This window comes from Rhinopithecus roxellana, chromosome 8 (assembly GCF_007565055.1).
Source record: "Rhinopithecus roxellana isolate Shanxi Qingling chromosome 8, ASM756505v1, whole genome shotgun sequence".
Taxonomy (NCBI): domain Eukaryota; kingdom Metazoa; phylum Chordata; class Mammalia; order Primates; family Cercopithecidae; genus Rhinopithecus; species Rhinopithecus roxellana.
Genome location: NC_044556.1, coordinates 41,469,234 through 41,496,110, shown reverse-complemented (window position 1 = coordinate 41,496,110; position 26,877 = coordinate 41,469,234). Strand labels below are relative to the sequence as shown.

Here is a 26,877-nt window from a genome sequence, read left to right as displayed (position 1 = left end):
GCCTGGGCGGCAGAGCAAGACTCCGTCTCAAAAAAAAAAAAAAAAAAAAAAAAAAAAAAAAAAAAAAAAAAAAAGTTCAAGAAAGAATTATTACAGGGAAACATGGATTTGTGAAATCTTTTAACAGGATGAAGATACTCCAGAGGAATGTAATGAATGAGTCAATATCCCTGAAAAGGCAACAGGGGAATTCATCTAGTGTATAAGTAGGAGAAATTAGCTTAAGATAAAATAAGGTTCTTCTTTCCTTTCAGAATAACAAGAGAAAAGAATGGATATGTATTAGTGAGGTGCCTGGATGGCACATGCAGGAAACACTCACTTTAATGATGTTGTCAGGAGCTCTGTTCATGTTGAGGTTCTTGATTCTCACTGTCAGTTGGCGGGCAGTCTTGCAGGTTAGAAGGTACTTGCTGATTAGAGGGTTAAGAAACTCAGTCCCTTCAAAATGCTTCAGTCCTAAAGCTAACAAACTGAGAAAGGAGCAATGACACTAAATCTCACTTCACAGTCCTTCCTTCTAAAGGGCCTCCCCAGACTAACACATTTTACAATCTACTTTTTCTTATTTTTTCTTAAGACCTCTGTTAACTGGGCTGGAGTGCAGTGGCACAATCGCAGCCAACCGTAGCCGCTACTTCCTAAGCTGAAGCGATTCTCCAGTCTCAGCCTCTCAAAGTGCTGGGATTACAAGCATGAGCCCATGGTGTGTGGCCCAATCTACTTTTTCATTTTTTCAGACAGGATCTTGCTCTGTTGTCCAGGCTGGAGAGCAGTGGCATGATTACAGTGCACTGCAGCCTTGAATGCCTGGGTTCAATCGATTCTCGCACTTCAGCCTCCCGAGTATCTGTGGCCATAAACGTTTGCTACCATGCCTAGCTAATGTTTTCTTTCATTATTTGCAGAGACCAGTTCTCACTTTGTTGCCCAGGCTGATCTTGAACTCCTGGCCTCCAGTGATCCTCCTGCCTCGGCCTCCCAAAGTGCCAGCATTACAGGTGTCAGCCACCATGGCTGGCCAATCTACTTTTTTGACAGACAACTAATTCTTGCACAAGTTGGTGACTACTCAGTAGAAAATTTCAGGTATTTAGTGAGCAGTGATTAAGTACTATGAATAAGAATCAAATAGTTCACAATTAAGTAGGAGCAAGAGAAACTAGTCATAAATCATTAATAAATGTCAGATCATGATGAGCTGTATATTAACAATACAAAGGAAGTTCAAAGAGAATACATGGGAAGAAAAATGATCCTAAAAAAACAAATATAAAATGAATAATAAATACCCTGTCAGACAAATTAAACTGGCACCAATACTATTCTCTAACATAACATATATAATCATGGTTACATATATACATATTTGCTGATAACAGTGTGTCAATACACACAAAGAGCCATAAAAATGTTCATAATCTAGCTGGGTGCAGTGGCTCATGCCTGTAATCCCAGGACTTTGGGAGGCCAGGAGTGGGTGGATCATTTGAGGTCAGGAGATCAAGAGCAGCCTGCGCAACAGAGACCCTCACCTGTACACAAAAAATTACCCAGGTATAGTGGCACACGCCTGTGGTCCCAGCTACTCCATGGAGGCTGAAGCAGGAGGATCTCTCGATCCCAGGAGTTCAAGGCTGCAGTGAGCTGTGATTGCAACACTGCACTCCAGCCTGGGTAAAAGAGTAAGATCTTGTCTCTAAATAAATAACAAGAAAAGTGAACCTCCTGCCTTGGCCTTTCAAAGTGCTGGGATTACAGGTGGGAGCCAACACGTCCGGTCTAAAACAATTAAAAAATGTGTGTGACATCCCCCAAAAAGCAGTATTTGGCACAAATAAGCACGTCCTAGAGGAATCTGCTTATCTATACTGCTCTTCCTTTTGTCTTTTGTGTCCATGTTTTATTATACAAATCTTACTTCCCCTAAACTCCTCAAAGGAACTATGTCTTCTCCTTGGGATATTCTGCTGTTTTGATCCCCCAGAGTAAACACTTACTTGTCCTCAGCTTTGGTGAAGAGGATCTTATCCTGGGGATTCTTTGCCTTCAGGGAACACACTGGAAGTAACTCTGGGTACATGAAAACCTTGCTTGTGGCCAGGATCCAAGCCACTTGCTTTGGCAAACAGGGAAATTCATTGGCTATAAGAAAATAAATCTCGGATAAATCAGCTTCTAGGAAAAAAGAGGGCTTTAAAAAGCCTGTGAATGCATTTCTGCATTTAGGTAGAGCTGTCCTTATCTAACCTGATTCCCTCCCATCTGCCCACCACTCCCCAAAGAGTTTCCACAGTCTTTCTTCAACTAACATTACGTCTAAAGGGAGTCCCATTCAAGGGCTATAAAAGTTGACTCTCTTATTCTCTTTTTTTTTTTTTTAAGATGGAGTCTGGCTCTGTCACTCAGGTTGGAGTGTGTGGCGCAATCTCGGCTCACTACAAACTCTGCCTCCCGGGTTCACGTCATTCTCCTGCCTCAGCCTTCTGAGTAGCTAGGACTACAGGTGCCTGCCACCACGCCCAGCTCATTTTTTGTATTTTTAGTAGAGACAGGGTTTCACTGTAGACAGGATGGTCTCGATCTCCTGACCTTGTGATCCGACTGCCTCAGCCTCCCAAAGTGCTGGATTACAGGTGTGAGCCACTGAGCCCCACTTCTCTTACTCTTTCTTATGTGTAACACTTTATTCACAAAGTAAAACAAACACTTAAAAAGTACCTAGTAATACCTGTCACATAGTGTATGCTCAAAAATGTTTTACCTCCTTTCCCCTTTAAATCTTTGAAGGATAATAGACCTTCAACAATGCTTTTTTTCTTCCAGGATAAAATTCTAGGCCAGGCATGCTGGCTCATGCCTGTAATCCCAGCACTTTGGGAGGCCAAGGCAGGGGGATCACCTGAGGTCAGGAATTCAAGACCAGCCTGGCCAACATAGTGAAACCCCATTTCTACTAAAAATGCAAAAATTAGCCAGGCATGTTGGCACGCACCTATAATTCCAGCTACTCGAGAGGCTGAGGCAGGAGAATTGTTTGAATTTGGGAGGCAGAGGTTGTAGTGAGCCGAGATCACCTCATTGCACTCCAGCCTGAGTGACAGAGCGAGACCCCATCTTAAAAAAAACACACACACAAAAAAGATTCCAACTTCTTTAATCTCCCTCACAAATCTGGTATTCCAAATTTTACTTTTATTTGATTCTTACTTAACTTTCATTAAGTTCTCCCAGATTCCTCCTGAGGTTGGGAACAAAAGAACCATAAAAGGAATGAGACAATTCAGTCTCATTCATTTCTCTCTCCCTCTCTCAGTCTCTCACTTTCAGGAACCTCTGCATTTCTAGAGATAAAACTACTATATCCATATTTCTCCTTCCCTAAGTGTTATTTTTATATCCCCAGAAGAAAGCAACAGGTCAATAGATGTGTAAGATAATACTATAATTTGGTGTTAAATCACATTTTCATTACCATTTTGTATCACTTAATATAGCTATTAAAGTAGTTTGGGATCTGTGTCTATGATATAGTACACTTAAATTCAACTATATTCAATTTAATGATAAGACTCAGGGATTTAAAATAGAATCCAAAGACAAACCCAAATCCAGAACAAACACAAGTAATTTGCTAAATCAGCAAACAAATCAGAAGCAAATATTTGCTTAAGCAAACAGCAAATATTTTCCAAAAAATACTAAACCAATGCAAGCTAGAATCTAAACTGGCAAATTTTTTAAAAATACCGAATATGGCAAATGTACAATCTCTAACATGCCTAACTTGCAAGACAACATTTCATTCAGAATGGAGATTCACCTATGATAGAATCATTATGGTAAATCAAGTTAGTTGATCTTAATGAAGAGAATAAAAAGCTAAACATGACCAACTTTACCACCTGACTTTCTTTACCAGGCCCCAGTTTATTTTGATCTGACTCCTGATACCCCTCAGATTGCTGCAGTCCAATTCTTAGCACTGAGCCTCATATCTCTACCTCCCATATTCCTATACTGTCCACTGCCTCCATGCCTTACCCAGGCCCAGAGATTATCATGTAATTCTAGAATTCAGATAATGAGTACGAAGGGAGGATAAAAGAGAGAAGGAAGAAATTACAAATGTCCTGTGTCCTCCATTCCTAGGCAAGTATCCTAGGAAGTTATCTATGGGATAAGATTCCCACCACCTCTCACCGCAAGTAAAAACTTAAAGCTGACACATCTGTCTCCTACCAGTCTTCTTGACAGTTTTATGAGGGCTGCAGTCAATGCTGACATGTGTGCTGAAGTCTTCAATAAGCTGCATAGCTCCCATCAAGTTACAGGGTTGGAACAGGGTCTGAAACTTGGGGTTGTACTGATGGTGAAGGGCGATGGAGCTTTGAGCAAAGGTTCCCAGCTCTTTCTGGGAAAACAGGACACAAGGAAGATCTAAGACAATTCCAGACAATTAATACCAGTAGCTTTTAGAATCTAAATGAGAAGCTGACCTTCCTACTACAGGATAAAAACAGGTAAAAATCATCATAAAGTCTTTCACAATAAACTACTCTGTTAAGATTACGCATGAGTTCTCAAATATTCAGGGATATATTCTTGTTTTATTTTTAAACTGTTTATCACTAAGGAATACATGGTCTAGCTCCCGAGCTAGAATTAAGAGGCTCAAGAATGAGGACTATTACTTTAATTTATTTACTTTGAGACAAGGTCTCGCTCTGCCGCTCAGGCTGGAGTGCAGTGGCACGATCTCAGCTCACTGCAACCTCCTCCTCCCAGGCTCAAGCCATCCTCCCACTGCTGTCTCCTGAGAAGCTGGGACTATAGGCATACACCTCCACACATAGCTAATTGTTGTATTTTTTGTAGAGACAGGGTTTCGTCACGTTGAGCAGGCTGATTTCGCACTCCTGGGCTTGCAATCTGCCTGACTCGGCCTCTCATAATGCTGCGATTACAGGGATGAGCCACCTCACCCAACCAGGACATTACTTTTAAAACTGTTTTGTCGGCCGGGCGCGGTGGCTCAAGCCTGTAATCCCAGCACTTTGGGAAGCCGAGACGGGTGGATCACGAGGTCAGGAGATCGAGACCATCCTGGCTAACACGGTGAAACCCCGTCTCTACTAAAAAATACAAAAAACTAGCCGGGCGAGGTGGCGGGCGCCTGTAGTCCCAGCTACTCGGGAGGCTGAGGCAGGAGAATGGCGTGAACCCGGGAGGCGGAGCTTGCAGTGAGCTGAGATCCGGCCACTGCACTCCAGCATGGGTGACAGAGCGAGACTCCGTCTCAAAAAAAAACAAAAAAAAAACAAAAAACAAACAAACAAACAAACAAAAAAAAACTGTTTTGTCTTTTGGTCTCAGAATAATGCCTACAACCAAGTACTCCTCATCCTCCTCTGAATACAGTAAGAGATGAAGACATCCTGTTGATCACCAAGTAAGTTTTAGAGTACTAGCAAAAGTATTCTTCAAACTCCAAAGACGACTTGTTGAAGAAGCTGAGAGTATTATCATTACCTGTCCAAAAGTCTGAGGCAACTTTTATGAGGTAAAATTTGGTTTTGTTTTTGTGAGACAGGTTCCCACTTTGTTACCCAGGCTTGAGTGATGTATAATCATAGCTCATTACAGTCTCAATGTCCCAGGCTCAAGTGATCCTCCTACCTCAGTCTCCCAAGTTGCTGGGACTACAGGCACTCGGCACTATCCCCAGCTAATTTTTTTTTGTAAGTTTTTTTTTGTAGAGATGGGGTCTTACTATGTTGCCCAGGCTGGTCTCAAACTCCTGGGCTCAAGCAATCCTCCCGCCTTGACCTACCAAAGTGCTGGGACTACAGGCATGAGACATCACACCTGGCCAAATTTCAAATTTAAAAGCTCAAAATACCTCAAAACGTCATGAGCAAAACTAGCTCTACACATAAAACACTAATATTGAGCGTAATTAATGGATAATGAATTCAACACCTACATGTGTATTTACTTTACTATTTAATTTTTTTTAAAAAAGAACACAGACCGGGTCTTACTATGTTGCCCAGGCTGTTCTTCAACCCCTGGGCTCAAGTGATCCTATCACCTCAGCCTCCCAAAGGCTGGAATTACAGACGTGAGCCACTAAGCTCAGCCTCAACATCTATGACACAAAGAGCAGTACCAAAAACCTAAGAAGTCAGGGTGGATCTAAAGATGAGGAAGAGGACCCAATAAAAATATCAGAAGGACAGGCCACAGTGACTCATGGCTTTAATCCCAGTACTTTGGGAGGCCGAGGTGGGCAGATCACTTGAGGTCAGGAGTTCTAGACCAGCCTGGCTAACATGGCAAACCCTGTCTCTACTAAAAATACAAAAAAAAATTACCCAGGCGTGGTGGTGCCTGCCTATAGTCCCAGCTACTTGGGAGGCTGAGGCAGAAGAATCACTTGAACCCGGAGGCAGGGGTTGTAGTGAACTGAGATTGTGCCACTGCACTCCATCCTGGGTGAAAGAGCAAGACCCTGTCTCAAAAAAAAAAAGAAAAGAAAAAATTGAATACACTCTTTGTTCTTTCATGTGAATCAGTGGCTTATCTTCACTCAGCAAACATAAGAAACCATAGCAATCAAAAATACCCAAAATAGAAGAATAACTGTGAGAAATAACCTGCCAAGCTAATTTTATATTCTAGTCTATAGAATTACAGCAATTTGGAAACTTACAAGACATATCCTGGTGCTACTGGCCTCCGGATTGAGATTGGGGTTGCAGGTGGCAAGAAGGTGGATTTGTGTCAAGAGCTGAACATGCTGGGGAGAGAAAGAAAATAATACAGTGATATGTTATGACACTGCCATTTCAGGAGCCCAGAGAGATTTTTTTTTTCCCCTGGAGACAGAGTCTTGCTCTGTCACGCAGCTTGGAGTGCAGTGGTGCAACCATGACTCAATGCCCTCTCAACCTCCTATGCTCAAGCAATCCTTCCACCTCAGCCTCCTAAGTAGCTGGGACCACACTGCCTGGCTATTTTATTATTATTTTTTAGACAAGAGTCTCACACTGACTTCTGGGCTGGAGTACAGTGGCATGATCTTGGCTCATGGTAACCTATGCCTCCCAGGTTCAAGTGATTCTCTTGCCTCAGCCTCCCGAGTAGTTAGGATTACAGGCATCCGCTGCTACACCCAGCTAATTTTTTGTCTTAGTAGAGATGGGGTTTCACCATGTTGGCCAGACTTGCTTCGAACACTTGACCTCATGATTCACCTCCCCTGGCCTCCCAAAGTGCTGGGATTACAGGTGTGAGCCATTGTACCCAGTCTTATTTTTATTTTTTGTAGAGACAGGGTCTCACTCTGTTGTCCAGGCTGCTTTTGAATTCCCCAGCTCAAGCAATCCTCCCACCTCAGCCTCCCAAAATGCTGGGATTACAGGTGTAAGCCACTGCACCCAGCCCCCAGGGAGGCATTAATCACAAGATGTTTGCAACTTTATGACACGTATTTTGCTTTCTGGAAAGAGTATGAGAACAACATAGGATCTTGGCATAAATTTCTCAGACATGTTCCCTTGAACAAAATGACAGAACCAGAGGGAGTTTAGCCTCAAAACAGAGGAATTGAGATTACAAAAGGAAAAGGCCGGGCGCAGTGAGTCATGCCTGTAATCCTAGCACTCTGGGAGGCCGAGGCAGGTGGATCACGAGGTCAGGAGATCGAGACCATCCTGGCTAACACAGTGAAACCCCATCTCTACTAAAAATACAAAAAATTAGCCGGGCATGGTGGCGGGTGCCTGTAGCCTCAGTTATTCGGGAGGCTGAGGCAAGAGAATGGCATGAACCCGGGAAGAAGAGCTTTCAGTAAGCTGAGATCGAGTCATTGCACTCCAGCCTGGGCAACAGAGCGAGACTCCATCTCAAAAAAAAAAAAGAAAAGAAAAGAAAAAGGAAAAGGAAAAACACTTTCAGAATAGATTACTGAGGACCCTTTGAAATCTGTAATTCCGAATACCATTAGGGTCCTTATGTGCTCTCCTCCCTGAGCCACAGGATATGAACATGATGACTTCTCAAGCTTCTAACTGTTGTGAAGATACTACAGTTTTAATAGGTAGTAAGGTTAACTATCTCTGACATTTACAAAGTTGTTAATTTTGGATTATACCAAAGCCTCAGAGTTAGGCCTTGGTATAATTCAATATTAACATGACCAAGGAAAGTGTTACCTGCTGCATCTGCTGCTGGAGTCTCTTCCTCTGTGCTGGGTCCAGAATCAGGGTCTGATGAACTTCCTTACACTGGGGTTTAACCTTCTCTACCTCCTTCTGCTGTTTGGCTGAAGATTTCTTCATCTTCAGCTGTTCAAATAGTTCCTTTGCTATCTGATGTTGTTCATTTAGTAGGTTGGCCAGTAGTTCCTCAAACCTATCCCAAACAGGGGGATGACTGAATGTGAGTGCTTTCCTAGGTTCACAACACATCCAATTCTTTCCAATGACGAGCAAACAGCCTGAACAATTTTCATTCTCTACTAATCCCTCCATTTCACTTTAGCCAACAGTCAAACTCCCAGGCTTATACAAATCTTTTCCCCGAGTAGTTAGCATGCATGAAATATGATTCTGTATTACACTCCATGCTGTTCCTCTACAATTCCTCTTCCAAATAATATACGAATGAAGAAAAAAAACAAACATCTAGGGACAGAGAAATATATGGGTAAGAAAGCAGCCAAGGAGCTGGTGGGAACTCATCATTCTCATTTCCTCTCTCATGTACTTGTTACTCTCATCCCAGGTCCAGCTTCTCCCATTATCCTATCCACTCAGGCTGCACTGCCTTGCTATCTTAACAAGTCAAAGACTTTCTAGCATGAAGCAGAAAAGGATATACTAAAATAACTGAAGTACACAGTAATTCAAATGAACAGAAGCGAGAAGTTAGTTCAAATACTACCCTACTGCTATCCATGAAGGCTATCTTCTTTTGGCCCTTTCAATTCCTCTTCCAAGGTTCCTAACCCTAACTTCCCACTCCTACTCTCCTGAAAGACTGTTTGCAGGGCTGGAGCAAAAATTCAAATACCTAGCATGTCAGTTCTATGTATGATTACTGTACCTTTTCTATGTTTACATAGAAAGAAATAAAGGGAGGATAAGATACCTAAGTGATTAAGCACATGCTGATACTCTATGCAACAGGATAAGATCTGCTGAAGTAGCTGTAACAAGCAGGTTATCATATTTCAAGGAATCCCCCACATTACATTACAGCAATAATTAAATGGCAACGTTTTTCAATAGTTTTTGCAGATAAAGATTACCTTTGAGTAAGTTTTCTTTTATAGTATTTACTGTGGGTTTGGGTAGCAGAGTAAAAACCTAAAGACTGTGGGACTGTCTATACAATCTTTACTGACAACTGAAAATTTGAACATTTGTGCTACCACCGCTGAAGGAACAAAAGAGAAGAAGCATAAGAAAGGAGAAAATGGAAACATAGCCTGCACTTAGTTTTAATAAATATTATTTAGATAACTGATAACGGAAGCCCTAGAGATTTTGTTTTGCCTGTCTTTTTCTCCTCTCTCTTCCTCATTGTGTTTTAAGATTTTTTTTTTGTTTTTTTTTGAGACGGAGTCTCGCTCTGTCGCCCAGGCTGGAGTGCAGTGGCCGGATCTCAGCTCACTGCAAGCTCCGCCTCCCGGGTTCACGCCATTCTCCTGCCTCAGCCTCCCGAGTAGCTGGGACTACAGGCGCCCGCCAGGTCGCCCGGCTAGTTTTTTGTATTTTTAGTAGAGACGGGGTTTCACCATGTTAGCCAGGATGGTCTCGATCTCCTGACCTCGTGATCCGCCCGTCTCAGCCTCCCAAAGTGCTGGGATTACAGGCTTGAGCCACCGCGCCCGGCCTTTTGTATTTTTTAGTAGAGACGGGGTTTCACCATGTTAGCCAGGATGGTCTCGATCTCCTGACCTCGTGATCCACCCGTCTCGGCCTCCCAAAGTGCTGGGATTACAGGCTTGAGCCACCGTGCCCGGCCCTTAAGATGTTTTTACTATCTATGGACTTACAGAATCCAGGATTTTTATTTAGTTAAAGATTAAAACAGGTTTGTATTTGCAATCGAAAGAGAAGCAGCAGTGGCCCAAGTACAGTCATGTGTCACATAATGTTTGAGTCAATAATGAACCACATATTCAGAGGCTGCTCCATAAGATTACAGTACCTTTTCTATGTTTACATACATACGTACTTACCGTTGTGTTACAACTGCCTACAGTGTTCAGTACAGTACAGTAACACGCTGTACAGGTTTGTAGCCTGGGAGCTATAGGTACACAGTAGGCTAAACCATTTAGGTTTATGTAAGTACATTCTACGAAGTTTACACAATGATGAATCATTTAATACGTAATGACGAATCGTTTAATGATAGATTTCACAGAGGGTATGACCATGAGATGATATATGACTATATGAATACCAGAAGGTAACTGAATTCTAACAGGAATTTTAAATTAGTTCTACACTTTCCAAATTTTAAGAAGTTATAAAGAGTTGATCAGCAAAACCAAAATGTTTATTAATCAAATCCCATTATACATTCCCAGGATGAATGGTTCCATTCTGCTATACCAGAATTTTGTTCTATGAACTATAAATTAAAATAATGGGTCAAATACTGACTTAACAATCTTAAGGTTTTTGATATAGTTGTATCGTTATATTTGTTGTAATGGAGAATGACAAGTAATTCTAGTTTTTAGACATTGGTTGGCATATCTTATCTTTTTTCACTAAACTGGAAAATCCTTAAAGGTTTAGCTTTCAGATGGATCTCAAACTCTCTGCTTAGTAATGCTGTTAAGTTATAACACAGGACTAATTAGAGGGTCTATTCTCTTTGCTTTGTTCCACTTACGGCACAAAATGCATCCTGACCTGTTGCCATCTACCTAATGATTATATGCTGTTACAATAGAATAAAGTGCAGATGCAAACCCACCAGAAAATGAAAAAATTAAAGCCTCTACTTTCTGGATGCTGTAACTCAAGTGCCAACTTCAGGCAAAAAGGTCAGCACGTACGTTTCAGACTCCTTACTGCAGGTGCTTCAGGGTTTGCTCCACTAATGCCTAGGTGACTAACAAAGTTTCAGTCACATTTAGCAGATATTAATGGCACATAAAAAGAACGAAAGGGACAGACTCGATATTATAATATCGGGTAGTTTGTCTGTCTGGCCACATAAATTCCTACATACCTCTCCAGCACCACTCACCTGGAGAAGTGGATATGGATGCCAGCTACTGTTTTTTCTCCCTTCCCAAACAGATACAGCTTGGCCTATAGCTGTACTGCCCCATACCAAGGAGACTTCACTTGACACCTAACTCCTGACAGGACTCTGCATCCTTACTTCAGTAACAGAAGCTGGTTGGGTATGAAAAATTGTTAACTGCAACTTCTGAAAACCTTTTCAGAAACAAACTATTCCTCTATTCCAAATCTCAAGATCTTTCAACTAGCCTACCGTAGAGCTTGAGGAGTGTTAAAGTTAGGTCGAGGCTCAGCCACACGCTCCTCCTCTTCTGGGCCATCATCTTCCATGTTGGAGAATCCCATCTCATCTTGGAACTGTGGGCAAAGGGAAGGGAGGGTTTTCCTGGGGAATGGGCTTCTCAATGTTGCTCCAGTATTGGGAAAGAAAAGTGAAAAGTATAAACAAGACTTTAATAATGCTGGCACCCAGAAAGAGCCTACATCAGAACCTTTCTTACTTCAGGACTCCCACAAACCCACATTTGGAAGGACTATTATGCTGGGAAAGAAGTCACTCAACCAGTCAACTTGTATCAGTATGGACAGAGCTAGAGTAACTCAAAATGATCAATCTCTTCAGAAATATCTTTTCACACAAAATTATGGAAAAGGTAATTATTTGTGTGCAAAATACTTTAGTTGGTAATCTTTAAGGACACACCAAATGACAGTAGGGGAAGCCATCGAAAGTTTTCAAGGGACCAGATATGCTGGCTCACACCTATAATTCCAGCACTTTGGGAGGTCGAGGCAGGAAGATTACTTGAGCCTGTGAGTTCCAGAACATAGCGAGACCCTGTCTCTACAAAAAAGCAAAAGAATTAGCTGGGCCTGTAGGTGCGTGCCTGTAGTCCCAGCTACTCAGGAGACTTAGATGAGAGAACTGCTTGAGCCCTGGAGGTCAAGGCTGCTGTGAGCTGAGATTTCACCACTGTATTCTCCACAGCCTGGGTGACAGAGCAAGACTTTTGCTCAAAAAAAAAAAAAAAAAAAAAAAAAAGGCTTCAAGGAAAATTTTAATAACAATAACCTACATGTGGATAATCAAGAGTCTAGTAGTTAGCAAATTTCCCTTGTCATTATATTCTTTCCCAGGCAGACTAAAAGGAGAATTGGTTTAGTCCCTCTTCTAGAGGGAGCAGCACAGAGACCAAAGGACACATTTTGTTGGAGAACCAATTTACGATCCCATGTTCTCACTTGAGGATCACTACTCACAGTTTCAAACAGATCTTCCATCAGTTCATTTGCTTCCTTTTCTGCAAAAAAGCCAAACAGCATGTTGTTGGTATAAATCAGATTCATTTTACAATAAGGAGGAATTCCATGTAGACAATGTATGACGTTTTCAACAAGGCATCTGACAAATTCTTCATATTTATCCTTATTCTTTTTTGAGACAGGGTCTCACTGTGTCACCTAGGCTAGAGAGCAGTGGCTTGATCTTGGCTCACTGCAATCTCTGCTTCCCAGGCTCAAGCGATGTTCCCACTTCAACCCTCCAAGTAGCTGGGATCACAGGAGTGTGCTGCCATGCCCAGCTAATTCTTCTATATTTTGTAGAGATGGGTTTTCCCCATGTTGTCCAAGCTGGTCTTGAACTCCTGAGCTCCAGTGATCCATCCACCTTGGTTTCTCAAAGTGCTGGGGTTACAGGCTTGAGCCACAACGCCTCGCTATCCTTAATTCATTTGTTCAGAAACATTTATTGAGTACTTACTATGTTTCAATCCCTGTTTTAGATGCTTGGGATATATGAGAGAATGAGAGAGACAGAGAGAGTTCTAATTTCACGAAGCTTAAATTCTAATAGGAAGACGACAAAGAGAAAATGTGAGCTAGATGATTCTTTTTTTTTTTTTGAGATGGAGTTTCGCTCTTGTTGCCCAGGCTGGAGTGCAATGGCACAATTTCGGCTCACTGCAACCTCCGTCTCCCGGGTTCAAGCAATTCTCCTGCCTCAGTCTCCCAACTAGCTGGGATTACAGGCATGCACCACCACGCCAGCTAATTTTGCATTTTTAGTAGAGATGGGGTTTCTCCATCTTGGTCACACTGGTCTTGAACTCCTGACCTCAGGTGATCCACCCGCCTTGGCCTCCCAAAGTGCTGGGATTATAGGCGTGAGCCACCACATCTGGCCCGATGATTTTATAAGTAGATGGCCTATCCAAACCGTCACAATGCTGAATGGAATCAAGAGACAAGTCTCCCAGCCTGGGCAAAATGTCAACATATCTCTAAAAAAAAATTTATTTGGGCTTGGTCGCACACGCCTACCAGATACTTGAGAGGCTGAGGTGAGAGAATCTCTTGATTCCTAGAGGCAGAGGTTGCAGTGAGCCAAGACCGTGCCACTGCATTCCAGCCTAGGCGACAGAGCAAGACACTGTCTCAAAAAAAAAAAAAAAAAAAAAAAAAAGAGAGAGAGAGAGAGAGTCAGAGACAAGTTTCCAACAGTGTTTCATAGGGCCCTATCTTTGGACCTGACCTATTTAAGAACTCCATCAGTGAGTTAGAAGACCAAGAGTTTTTGTCAGAGTTTTTGTTTTTGTTTTCTTGAGACGGAGTCTCGCTCTGTTGCCCAGGATAGGGTGCAGTGGTGCAATCTCAGCTCACTGCAACCTCTGCTTCCCAGGTTCAAGTGATTCTCCTGCCGCAGGCTTCCTGAGTAGCTGGGATTACAGGCACCCACCACAACACCTGGATAATTTTTTGTATTTTTAGTAGAGACAGGGTTTCATCATGTTAGCCAGGTTGGTCTCCAATTCCTGACCTCAGGTGATCCACCCGCCTCAGCCTCCCAAAGTGCAGGGATTACAGGCATGAGCCACCGCGCCCAGCCGAGTACTTTGATTCTTAAAGGAGGATTTAATCCCCTGATATCCCAAAGGACAAACTATCTAGTGGAATTCCTGGATAAAACACAGGCACATAGTGTCTTTTCCTCAGAGGAAAGACATTTTTGTCAACAGAAGAATTTTGCTCTTCTGGGCGTGGTGGCTCACACCTGTAATCCTAGCACTTTGGGAGGCTGAGCGTGGTGGATCACCTGAGGTCAGGAGTTCGAGACCAGCCTGGCCAACCTGGTGAAACCTCATTTCTACTAAAAATACAAAATTAGCCAAGCGTGGTGGCTAACGCTTGTAATCCCAGCTACTCAGGAGGCTGAGGCAGGAGAATTGCTTGAACCCGGGAGTTGGAGATTGTAGCGAGCCGAGATTGCGCCATTGCATACCAGCTTGAGCGGAAAGAGTAAAACTCCATCTCAAAACAAAAACAAAAACAAAAAAAATTGATTTGCTCTACCAGAAAAATAATTATATTTCAGGAATTCCTTCAGGAATCCTATACCAGTACTGAAAGATCCTAGATTGGAAAATGAAAATGCCCAAATTATTAAGTCCTGAGATAGAGGAGCAGGGATCTTGTTTTGCCCATTACTGTATCTTAGTACCTAGAATAGTGCTTGGCACATAATAAGCACTAAATACATACATGGCAGTCTTGTTTCTGAACCAAAATAAGGTGGTTTAATGAAAGAGATGGGTTTGGCCAGGTGCGGGGGCTCACACCTGTAATCTCAGCACTTTGTGAGGCCAAGGCAGGTGGATTACTTGAGGTCAGGAGTACGAGACCAGCCTGGCTACTGGCCAACATTGTGAAAGCCTGTCTCTACTAAAAATACAAAAATTAGCCAGGCGTGGTAGTGTGTGCCTGTAAACCCAGCTGTCAAGAGACTGAGGCAGGAGAATCACTTGAATCCAGGTGGCAGAGGCTACAGTGAGTCGAGATCATGCCACTGCATTCCAAACTGAGCTAGAGAGCAAGACTCCGTCTCAAAAAAAAAGAGAGAAAAAAGAGATGGTTGGTCCTACTTTAAAGTACACTGGACTTCTAAAACACAAGTGAAATACTGATCAGCTTTAAAAAGAGAACTGTCGGCCGGGCACGGTGGCTCAAGCCTGTAATCCCAGCACTTTGGGAGGCCGAGACGGGCGGATCACGAGGTCAGGAGATCGAGACCATCCTGGCTAACACGGTGAAACCCCGTCTCTACTAAAAATACAAAAACTAGCCGGGCGAAGTGGCGGGCGCCTGTAGTCCCAGCTACTCAGGAGGCTGAGGCAGGAGAATGGTGTAAACCCGGGAGGTGGAGCTTGCAGTGAGCTGAGATCTGGCCACTGCACTCCAGCCCCGGCGACAAAGTGAGACTCTGCCTCAAAAAAAAAAAAAAAAAAAAAAAGAGAACTGTCATAACTACCTCAATTTAGTTCCAAGACTTAGGCGTCCCCACCAAGGCAACATTAACACAGTAAGAAGGCTATTCCAGTTTATTTTGGAGAAAATCTTTGATTTGGTAAGCAGGTAAAAATTTTGGCTGGGCATGCTGGCTCAGGCCTGTAATCCCAGCAAACTGGGAGGCTGAGACAGGAAGACGGCTTGAGGCCAGGAGTTCGAGACCAGATTGATCTACATAGCAAGACCTGGGCCAGATGCAGTGGCCCACTTCTGTAATTCCAGCACTTTGGAAGGCCGAGGCGGGTGACGACTTGAGGTTAAGAGTTCGTGACCAGCCTGGCCAACGTGGTGAAACCCTGTCTCAACTAAAAATACAAAAATCAGCAGGGCGTGTTGGCACGCACCTGTAATCCCAGCTATTTGGGAAGCTGAGGCAGGATAATCACTTGAACCTGGGAGGTGGAGGTTGCAGTGAGGCAAGATTGCGCCACTGTACTCCAGCCAGGCGACAAGAGTGAAACTCCCAAAAACAAAAACAAAACCATAGCAAGACCTAATCGCTATTTAAAAAATAAACTATATAAATATACATGCACATATATACACACTACACACACATATCACATGTACGTTTTGAGAAAAATAACACCATGAACCTACTACCCGTTAAAAATTTAGAGAAAATATTAAACTTCACAAATTTACATAGCATTCTTACACAGGGGCCATGTCAATAGAGAGAAAGGACTAACAGACCATTTTTCCTAAAACTTCTCCATTATCTCACTGAATCCTATAATCTGTCCTATTAAAACACCTTTTTGAATTTCGTGCTCTTTTTGTGTGTGTGTGTGTGAGACAGAGTGTTGCTCTGATGCCCAGGCTGGAGTGCAGTGGTGTGATCTCAGCTCACTGCAACTTCCCCGTCCCAGTTCAAGCAATTCTTGGTTCCCTAGTAGCTGGGACTACAGGTGCACTCCAACACATGTGGCTAATTTTTTGTATTTTAGTAGAGACGGGGTTTCACCATGTTGCCCAGGCTGGTCTTGAACTTCTGAGCTCAGACAATCCGCTCATGTCATCCTCCCAAAGTGGTAGGATTAAAGGCATGAGCCACCCCACCTGACCAATTTCTTGTTCTTTTAAAAGTACAGTAATTATTTTTAATTTCTAGTACTAAATTAATGGGTAGTCTGTCAAATAGCTACTGGATTTTACATCAGGAGGGCTTTCTACATGTATGTATACCCAAAAATGACATTAAGACCTTTTTACATAAACTCACTGTGGAAATATATCCCAAAACAGGTAAGGAATACAAATGATGTTTGCTTTCTTTTCAAACCAACAGTTCCTTTATACAAAAACACCAGCTGATACAAAACATATTTTTTAAAGTACAAAGTTCCATACAGAGTGTAAACACTTTACGGTTATTCCTAAGAATAAGTAGTGACAAAAAGTCTTTGCAACAGGGTTATAAAATTTAAACTTCTAGGAATATGTTTCCCTCTTCCTTGTCCTTTTGAGAGCTGCCACCATCATACAATTCACATCATCTCTTCAACCACAGAAAAGTAGCATCTCTTAAAGCACAGAGACCATATATTAATCTTTGTGTCTCCTGCATAGGCTTAACTCAGTGTTTGTTATAACTAAGCTAAACTCCAAGACAGGAGCTTCAAATCACCTCAGGCCCAATCCAAAACTGAAAAAAAGGCGCTTCTCAGAGTTTCAGAACAAAAAGATAACTGACAAAGAACAGAGCCATAGATACTTGTGCTACATTAGCTTCCCCTTTTACCAAATACAGAATTGTTTACTAACACTGCAGAAATAAGTTTGCAGACGATAAAAAGAATACATAAAAAACATAGATCCTAAAGTTCTACTGTCAACATGTTCAAATACTATCATAGACTCCTTCACCTTAAACTCATACTAACATCCACACACCCGAACAAAGAAAATGAAAGGTTTTCAAATGAGACCTAAATATAAATTGGCTCTATTTCATTACACTTTATGTTCCTAAAATCATATGTATAAATCATGTGATTGTGCTTATGCTCATCTTCTAACTTGAGGGCCGAGTGTCTTTCATCAGATTCTCAGAAGGATAAATGACCCCCCAAAACTTTTAAGAACCACTAATCTAGCCTATCAAGAAACATCCCATTTTCCAGAAGAATACAGTTAAGTTGGCTTAGTTCATGCATTCTTCCCTCATATTCACAGAGGAGATTCTTACTATATGAAATCAATCTTTCAAAGGATTCCTTCAGCCCAGCCAAGTTCCAACATCCACAGGTACATATATTAACAATCACCAGAACCCAAAAACAGTTCTCTCATTTTAATTCCACACTGCTTCACTCAACTTAATATCTACCCCTGTCAAAACAACTCCCCTCAGGTTGTACCCAGGCTATTTACAGAGACACCTTGATTATCCTCACCCCAAGGCATGGATGATTTATTGAACAGGCAGTCAACAAATATTTGTTGAATGAATGAAAAAGGATCCTTCCTCCCACAGATTTCAAGTTAAGCTGTTAGCCACCCATGCAGCTGCTCTGGTAGAGGTTAAGCTGTGAAAGCCTTCTCTCCCTCACACATACAACCTCAAGTGTCAGAAATGCTCTGCTTCCCCCATAAACAAAATAAGATAGCCATGGATATGCATTTCATACAGGTCAGACTGGGCAAGGACATCTACTTTCCACATACATATCTGACACCATCGGTCTCCTCCAAATACAATCCAACCAGTCATATGTGCTCCTATCTTTCCAACATACTCAGATTTGCCGACAAAGACTTCCTGAGGCACCATGGTATGCTGAATATACTGCTGCAGTAGTAGTGAAAATATGGGAGTTACAGTCTCAACTTTGTCACCAATTTAACATGCGGCCTTGGAGAAGTTCTCTCCTTATGCCTAAATTAACTATTTTGTAAAATGGAAGAAAGTATCCTACCATTTTCACAGATTTAGTATCACAAAGAAATTGAAAGCGCTTTCTTATTGTATTGTAAACTATTACTATAAACCCACGACAACAAATAAGGCCACCCATTCTTTACAGCTTTGTAGCAATGATTCTGTTAAAGATATTTTGGGCCTTCACATTTACACAACTCACTCTAACCAAAGGCACAAACTATTCTTAAGACCACAACTGGCTATGCCAAGTTTCTCCCCTCCATGACCTCACAGACACATGCTGTATAGAACACTACCATTGCCACTCTTTCCCAACAAGTAACTAGGGGCTCCCAATTCCTAAAATACACACACATATCAACCTGCAAGGAACCTCCCAACATTTATTCAAGAAATAAGCTAACTTATAAGGGGAACTCCATTACACTTACACAAATAAAGGCAAACTCTTCCGGAAACACTTTCCATCCTCGCATACACACACCAACACAGCCGCTACACATCAACAGACCATCTGTCTTCTAGACCAAAAACACCTCTTTCCATGGAAAAACTAATCAGTGACATTTATTAAACTTACAACACTGAGATCATCCTGCCGTTCCTACGTACCATTCAACGCGGCAGGGACACCACAGACCTTGTCACACAGGTAAACTCCCCTCTCAGGATCGTGTCCTCGATCACTCTTATCCCTTAATTAAACACACACAAACTGGACTATGGGGGAGGCTCCGATCATGCCTACAAACACAAACTAACCTGTCAGGGGCACACACGACTCCGCCTCCACTCGCTTACTTTCCAGCCCCCTCCGGGAGTCCGCCTGTCAGGGACACCCCTTCACCCCGCCTGGAGGGACTTCCCAGTAGGCTCAGGATCCCCCTCCCTGCTCTCCCCTCCCCCATCTTCACCACTGCTCTCCCGGAGGTCCAGGTCCGGGAGATGACAGTGGCTCCCAGGAAGCCCAGGATTCGATCGCTGAGACAGTGCTTAGGCCCGAAGGCCTGCCCAAATCGTTCTACTCACCGTGTCGGAGGCCGAAGCCGAGAGCGACGAGAGTGCAGGGAAGTGGGGAAGAGGGGGTGGCCGCCAGGCTCCTCCGCTTCCCTGGGTCCACGGCGGATCCCTCCCGTTTGTCAGGAGGCGGCCAGCGGGTAAGCTGACTGGCGGAAATGCGAGAGAGGAGAAGGGAAAGGTGGGGAGGCTAAAGGGGGCAAACTGAGGGGAGGCGGGTCCCGCAACCGAGACTGAGATCGTCTCCCCTCCGCAAAGCGAACCCAAAATGGCGGCGGCGGCGGCGGCAGCAGAGTGGCGGCAGCCGCTCCTCCAGATGGAGGGAGCGAAGGGCGCCTAGCGCCCCCCCAACCTCCCACTCCTCCCTCCTCGCGTTCTTCCCCACCGTCCCCCGCTCCGCCCGACTCCAGCCGCGTAGCGCGCGCGCACGCCTGCCCGCAAGCGTACGAGTGTCTACCGGCTAGTCGCTGGCTGCTCCCACCAACCACCACCTTCGGCCGCCCAGCGCGCCAGCCACCCGTACGCGCTCACCCACGGGAACCTCCTCGCCCAGTCCCCCATTCCCCCTCAGGCCCTGTCAAGCCGCCTCCGGCGCAGACCCTCACGCGTACCTTCGGTGGCGCAAGCCCAAGCCTCTTCCACCTTCTCTTCCCGCTCCCACGGCCACCAACCGCCGCCAAAGCAGCCGCTGCCAGCACCCCCGCAACCCCCAACCCTCGCGCGTGCGCCTTCCACAGTCCCCACCGCGGGACTGTTCCATTCCTGTCGGCTGCAGGGGCAGGAGAGGAAGGGGCCGGCAAAGCGAGTCTGGCTTGCCGTTTGACTGGAATTGCCAGGGTGGCGGGCCGAATCCCACGACAACCTACCTCCCTGGGCTCGTTCCCGCGACGCTGCGGCTCGCCTCCTCCTCCACGGGACCCCGGCGATCGGATCCAGGGCTGCCTAGCGCCCCTCTGCAGGTAGGTAGTTGGAGGCCGCGGCGGCTGCGCGTCGAGTCGTTTCCGGCCGGATGACCCGAGCCTTTTACGCAGTCGCAGGACGGGCGCTTCGGTGCCGGCCCCAGGCAGTGTGTGTGTCAGTCGTCTGGTCTGGAGAACTAGTCCTCGACTCACGGTAAGGGAGTGGACCGGCACGGGGGATGTATCGCTGAGGGAAAGGAGCGGGACTCCGGACCTCCAGGAGGTAGGGAGTGAGGCCGGTAGGACCGGCGCGCCTCCGTGGGGATTCCTCCCGGGCGCTGCGTTACCAACCTGGGACCCGAGGAAGATCGGCCTGGTGATCTGCTTGTTGTTAAACAGCCTCGGATTTCTCGAATTTCACACCAGTGTCCATATGCGATTATGTTTGTTTGCCCTGGACGCGCTACTTATGGATAGTACTTCTTCAGCCTCGTTAGACAGCCTGGTGATAGAGGATGAAGAAACCATGTGCTTCTCATTCAGTTCTGGACTCAGTCTCCCTTGTTTTCAGCAAGCTATTTTTCTTAGTTCCTTGTCAAAAAGTGTACATGAAAATTAGGCAACTCCAAACATGCCTCCAGGGTTGGTGTGTGAAATAATAAGATAGGGCTGGGCGCAGTGGCTCACGCCCGTAATCCCAACACTTTGGGAGGCCGAGGCGGGTGGATCACAAGGTCAAGAGATCGAGACAATCCTGGCCAACATGGTGAAACCCCCGTCTCTACTAAAAATACAAATATTAGCCGGGCGTGGTGGCGGGCGCCTGTAGTCCCAGTTACACGGGAGGCTGAGGCAGGAGAATTACTTGAACCCGGAAGGCGGGGTTGCAGTAAGTTGAGATTGCACCACTGCACTCCAGCCTGGGCGACAGAGCAAGGCTCTGTCTCAAAAAAAAAAAAAAAAAACTAACTTTTTTCACTACATCACATTGTTTTCATAGTAAAATTTCTCATCAGCAGCATAACTGTGTGTCAAAGAAGAAAAGAGCCTTTAATGAAATTTCACTACACCAGTGTACAGGGAGAGTTACTTACGTATGGTCTCTGTGTTCAAGTAACTTTCAATAGGTATACTGATTAATGAATTGTCAGCTACATATAAGCAAATGAGGTAGGATTCTGTTCTTTTGTGACCGTAAGAGCATACCAGAAATTAAAATATATTAAATGCTCAATAAAATGAATGAACAAACTCTGAATTATTTGAACCAACGAAGATAGAATAATGGTTTCCCCAAGGATATTCACTTCTTAATCCCTGAAGCCTGCAAATATGATATGTTACATGACAAGGGAAAAATCGGGATGCAGAGGGAATTAAGGTTGCTAATCAGCTGACATTAAACTAGGGAGATTATCCAGGAGCCAGCGCTCCGCAATGGCCCTCTTCAGGTTTACTTCTGTAGCTGCCCATGCTTGTGTTCCTTTTCAGAAAGGCAGTAGCTGAAAAGCACAGAAGCTGCCAGTGCCACAGAATTCCCATCAAGCCCTGTTTCTTCACGTTGGAGTACTTGTGGTAATGCCTGTAGTAACCTCTTTGAACGCTCCAACAGTGCCTTCTTGTGTGAGATCACGCATTAATATTTAGTTTGGCAGTTCCACTAGTTTGACATCCAGGAGTTTCTTCTCCTTCACTGGTACAGCTGACTCCATCTTGGGGTCCTGGTCTGATATAAACTTTTAAAATGAGGTTTCAGGCTGGGCACAGTGGCTTATGCCTGTAATCCCGACACACTGGACAACTGAGACAGGAGGATTACTTGAGCCCAGGAGTTAAAGACCAGCCTGGTCAACATAGCAGGACCCCATCTCTACAAAAAATAAGAAAATTTGGCTGGGCCATGGTGGCATGCCCAGGAGTTTGAGGCTACTGTGAGCCGTGATCACACCATTGCACTCCAGCCTGGGCAAGAGAGCGAGACCGTATCTCTAAAATAAAATAAGGTTTAAAATATTTAAAAAAAATTTTTTTTAATTTCTATTTTTAGAGACCTGCTCTCACTATGTTGGCTAGGCTAGAGAGTAGCTCCTGTGCTCAAGGGATCCTACCACTGCCTCAGCCTCCTCAGTAGCTGGGACTACAGGTGTGCGGAACTTTTTTTTTTTAAGATAAAATTTACTGGAGTATGGTCAGGGTTTACATTTGACAAGTTATGGCAACTGCTATGTTGTAACAGTCTATAAATGATTTTTTTATTTAATGAGGGAAGAAATTTGAGATTTTTGTTTGGGTACAGGTTGAGTTTTTCTTTTTTTTAATGAAAATGTTTGGGAACAAGTGTTTTGGATTTGAGGTTTTTTTTTATTTTGGAATATTTCCATTATACTTACTGGGTGAACAACCCAAATTTGAAAATATGAAATCTCAAATGTTAGCATGAACACCTTAATAAAGTTAGGACAGTATTTTATAAACATTATTAATATTGCTAATTGTTAACATTAGAAATGAAAATCAAGAAAGGTAATTATCTGCAACATCATCACCCAGAAATACCAATTGTGCTGGTATATTTTTTCCTTTAAGTTTTTATCTTTATGCATCGCCACATCAGAACCATAATGTAAATATACAGTTGGACTGAGGTCAGTACCTCATGGGTGTACTATTGAGCCCTGTAATTCTAGGATGTTAACCCTGGTCATATCTATACACTTAACATGCATTTGTGAAGTTTTTTGAAACTTCTCAAATACAGCCTGGAGTCCAATTTGCTGAAGAGTATCTAGAATATCCACTACCCTAACAAGCAATCATAGTCCCTTCCATGGTAGTTTAAGTTTTAAATTGTCCACTGTTCTAAGTAGCATGATGAAATTTTGCACCACCCTGTCCTAGATGTGAATCAACATAACCATGCTGTATGTGCTACCCATCCGTTAGTCATTGACGTCATCTGCTTTTGACATCCAACTGTGGACATTGGCATGACTCAATGATTCAGGATCACCCAAAACAGATGATCTCCCTTAGGCATAGTCAGAAGGTCCAGAAGATTGATAGTAGATGAACACTATATCACATCAGTGAGTGCCTAAGTCACTCACTTTATCTCATCTTGTAAATGTTTTGTCATTTCACATCAACACGAGAAGGATGAGCACAGTTCAATGAGATATTTTGAGAAAGAGACCACATTCACATAACTTTTATTATGGTATGTTGTTCTAGTTGTACTATTTTCTTTCCATCCCCCTGCCCCGCCCCCGCCCCCGAGATGGGGTCTCACTCTGTCGCTCAGGCTGGAGTGCAGTTGCTTGCTGCAACCTCAGCTCGCTGCAACCTCCCCCTCCCGGGTTCAAGCAATTTTCCTGCCTCAGCCTCCCCAGTAGCTGGGATTACAGGTGTGCGCCATCATGCCCGGCTAATTTGTTGTATATTTAGCAGAGACGGTTTCACCATATTAGTCAGGCTGGTCTCGAACTTCTGACTTCATGTGATCCACCCACCTCAGCCTCCCGAAATGCTGGGATTACAAGCATGAGCTTCTGTGCCCAGCCCAGTTCTACTATTTTTTTTTTTTTTTGAGATGGAGTCTCGCTCTGTCGCCCAGGCTGGACTGTATTGGTACCATCTCGGCTCACTGCAAGCTCTGCCTCCTGGGTTCACGCCATTCTCCTGCCTCAGTCTCCTGAGTAGCTAGAACTATAGGCGCCCACTACCACACCTGGCTAATTTTTTTTTTTTGTATTTTTAGTAGAGACTGGGTTTCACCGTGTTAGCCAGGATGGTCTCGATCTCCTGACCTCATGATCCGCCTGCCTCGGCCTCCCAAAGTGCTGGGATTACAGGCAGGAGCCACTGAGCCCGGCCTGTTCTACTATTTTCTTACTGGCTATTATTGTTCATCTCCTACTGTGCAAAATTTATAAATTAAACTTGATTATAGGTATATACCTATAGGAAAAAAATTGTGTGTAGTGTGTGTGTGTGTATTTAGTGATTAGTACTCTGTATGGTTTTAGGCATCCCCTGGGAGTCCTACAGTGGATCTCCCAAGGATAAGGGGGACTACTGTATTTCCTTCTTTCTTGCTTTCTCCATTATAGAAGAGCTAAGAGGGCTTTAAAAACTGGGGAGGTTTAAAAAGTGTATATTCAGCTGGACTCAGTGGTTCATGCCTGTGATCCCTGCACTTTGGGAGGCTGAGGTGGGTGGATCATCTGAGGTCAGGAGTTCGAGACCAGCCTGGCCAACATGATGAAACCTTGTCTCTACTAAAAATACAGGCCGGGCATGGTGGCTCACGCGTATAATCCTAGCACTTTGGGAGGCCGAGGCAGGTGGATTACCTGAGGTCAGGAGTTCAAGACCAACCTGGCCAACATGGTGAAACCCCGTCTCTACTAAAAATGCAAATATTAGCAGGGCGTGGTGGCACACCTCTGTAATCCCAGCTACTCAGGAGGCTGAGGCAGGAAAATTGCTTGAGCCCGGGAGGCAGAGGTTGCAATGAGTGGAGATCGTGCCACTGCACTCCAGCCTGGCGAACAGAGCGAGACTCTGTCTCAAAAAAAAAAAAAAAATACAAAAAGTTAGCTGAGCTTGGTGGCACATGCCTGTAATCCTAGCTACTCAAGAGGCTGAGGCTGGAAAATCGCTTGAACCTGGGTGGTGGGAGTTGCAGTGAGCTGAGTTGGCGCCACTGCACTCCAGCCTGGGCAACAAGAGCAAAATTCCGTCTCAAAAACAAAAAAAAAATTGTAAACTACTTGCATAATTTCTACCAAAACCACCTAGAGGTACAAGACTGAGAGCTTTGCTGGACGTGATGCTCACACCTGTGATCCCAGAAGTTTGGGAGGCCAAGGTGGGAGGATTGCTTGAGATCAGGAGTTGAAGACCAGCCTGGGCAACATCGACCTCATCTCTATTAAAAAAAACTAAAAAATTAGCTGGCCATCGTTGTGTTTCCCTGTAGTCCAAGGTTGTCCAACCCATGGCTTGCACGTTGCATGCGGCCCGGGACGGCTTTGAATGAGGCCCAACACAAATTCATGACCTTTCTTAAAACATGAGTTTTTTTTTTTGGCAGCGTTTTTGCCGTTGTCGTTTTTAGCTCATCAGCTGTCATTAGTGTTAGTATGTTTTATATGTATGGCTTGAGACACTTCCTTTTCTGACGTGGCCCAAGAAAGCCAAAACATTGGACACCCCTGTTGTAGTCCAAGCTTCTCAGGAGGCTGAAGGGAGAGGATCTCTTGAGCCCAGGAGTCGAAGACTGCAGTGAGCTATGATAGCACCACTGCACTCTAGCCTTGGGGACAAAAGGAGACCCTATCTCAAACAAAACAAAACAAAACAAACAGAAAACCTGAGACCTTGGAGAAGTTAGCACTGTTGAAGTTTGTGATAATCAGTAAATTTCAGAACTCCTTTACTTTTGTAGCCCTAATGTTGTTCTAGGAATCCAGACCTGGGGAGATAGATATTATTAAGATAAGAAAATATAGCATAAGGAATTCTGCCTTTTCTAGCTGAAATTATGAAAGCAATGAAAGTAGTCTTTGTGAACCAAACTTTTCCTATGGGACTTGGAATTTAGGACAATCTTTCTCAATCTCAACACTGTTGACATTTGGGGATGGATCATTCTTTGTTGTGGGGGACTCTCCTGTGCATTGTAGACTGTTTAGCAACATACCTGGCCTCTACTCACTCGATGCCAGTAGCATCCTCCCCTCCCTCCTTCAGTTGTGACAACCAAAATGCCTCCAACCATTCATTGTCAAATGTTGGGGGAGGGGACAAAATCCCCCTGGTAGAGAACTACTAATTTAGAGAAAGATTACTGATCGTGAAGAATCAGTCCGGGTTTAGTAGAAAAGAAAGTCATGGCAGACTAGTACATCCTTCTTGTTAGAATTCCTAGAATGGTAGATCAAATTACATTATTGGTATGTCCTCATTAAAGTTAGACATTTGATAATCTCTCACAGTGGCTTTTTGGAGAAATGTATACTGAATGTTTAATTGGTTGAATAACCATACCTAAAGGCTACATGTTAGTGAAACGGGTTGAAGTTCTATTAACCACTGACATGCAGGCAGTGGTTGTCACTCTTGGCTGCACATTGGAATGAGCTGTGAGGCTTTAAAAATATTGACATCTGGCCGGGCGCAGTGGCTCAAGCCTGTAATCCCAGCACTTTGGGAGGCCGAGACGGGCAGATCACGAGGTCAGGAGATCGAGACCATCCTGGCTAACACAGTGAAACCCCGTCTCTACTAAAAAATACAAAAAACTAGCCGGGCGAGGTGGTGGGCACATATAGTCCCAGCTACTCGGGAGGCTGAGGCAGGAGAATGACGTAAACCTGGGAGGCGGAGTTTGCAGTGAGCTGAGATCTGACCACTGCACTCCAGCCCGGGTGACAGAGCCAGACTCCGTCTC

The 26,877-nt window shown here is 44.1% G+C and overlaps 2 protein-coding genes and 1 pseudogene across 4 annotated transcripts in view; 2 read left to right on the top strand and 1 right to left on the bottom strand.

The window, feature by feature from the left end:
- The window catches only part of LOC104666115 (GON-4-like protein), a 74,568-nt gene extending 54,317 nt beyond the window's left edge, over positions 1–20,251 (bottom strand). Inside the window, 9 exon segments of the mRNA XM_030934908.1 lie at positions 323–473; positions 2,001–2,145; positions 4,243–4,414; positions 6,716–6,802; positions 8,220–8,418; positions 11,530–11,633; positions 12,537–12,577; positions 19,537–19,673; positions 20,136–20,251. Coding sequence (XP_030790768.1) covers positions 323–473; positions 2,001–2,145; positions 4,243–4,414; positions 6,716–6,802; positions 8,220–8,418; positions 11,530–11,633; positions 12,537–12,557 — 879 coding nt within the window. The 5' untranslated portion in view covers positions 12,558–12,577; positions 19,537–19,673; positions 20,136–20,251.
- Positions 20,252–20,519: 268 nt separating this feature from the next.
- DAP3 (death associated protein 3) overlaps positions 20,520–26,877 on the top strand; it is a 52,063-nt gene continuing 45,705 nt past the window's right edge. The window contains exon 1 of one of the 3 annotated variants that reach the window (XM_030937150.1): positions 20,520–20,637. The gene's annotated coding sequence lies outside the window, so the exon portion shown is untranslated. The remainder of the gene's footprint in view (positions 20,638–26,877) is intronic. The other 2 variants (XM_010368109.2, XM_030937151.1) reach the window with 2 other exon arrangements.
- Positions 20,534–25,768, top strand: LOC115898979 (annotated as a pseudogene).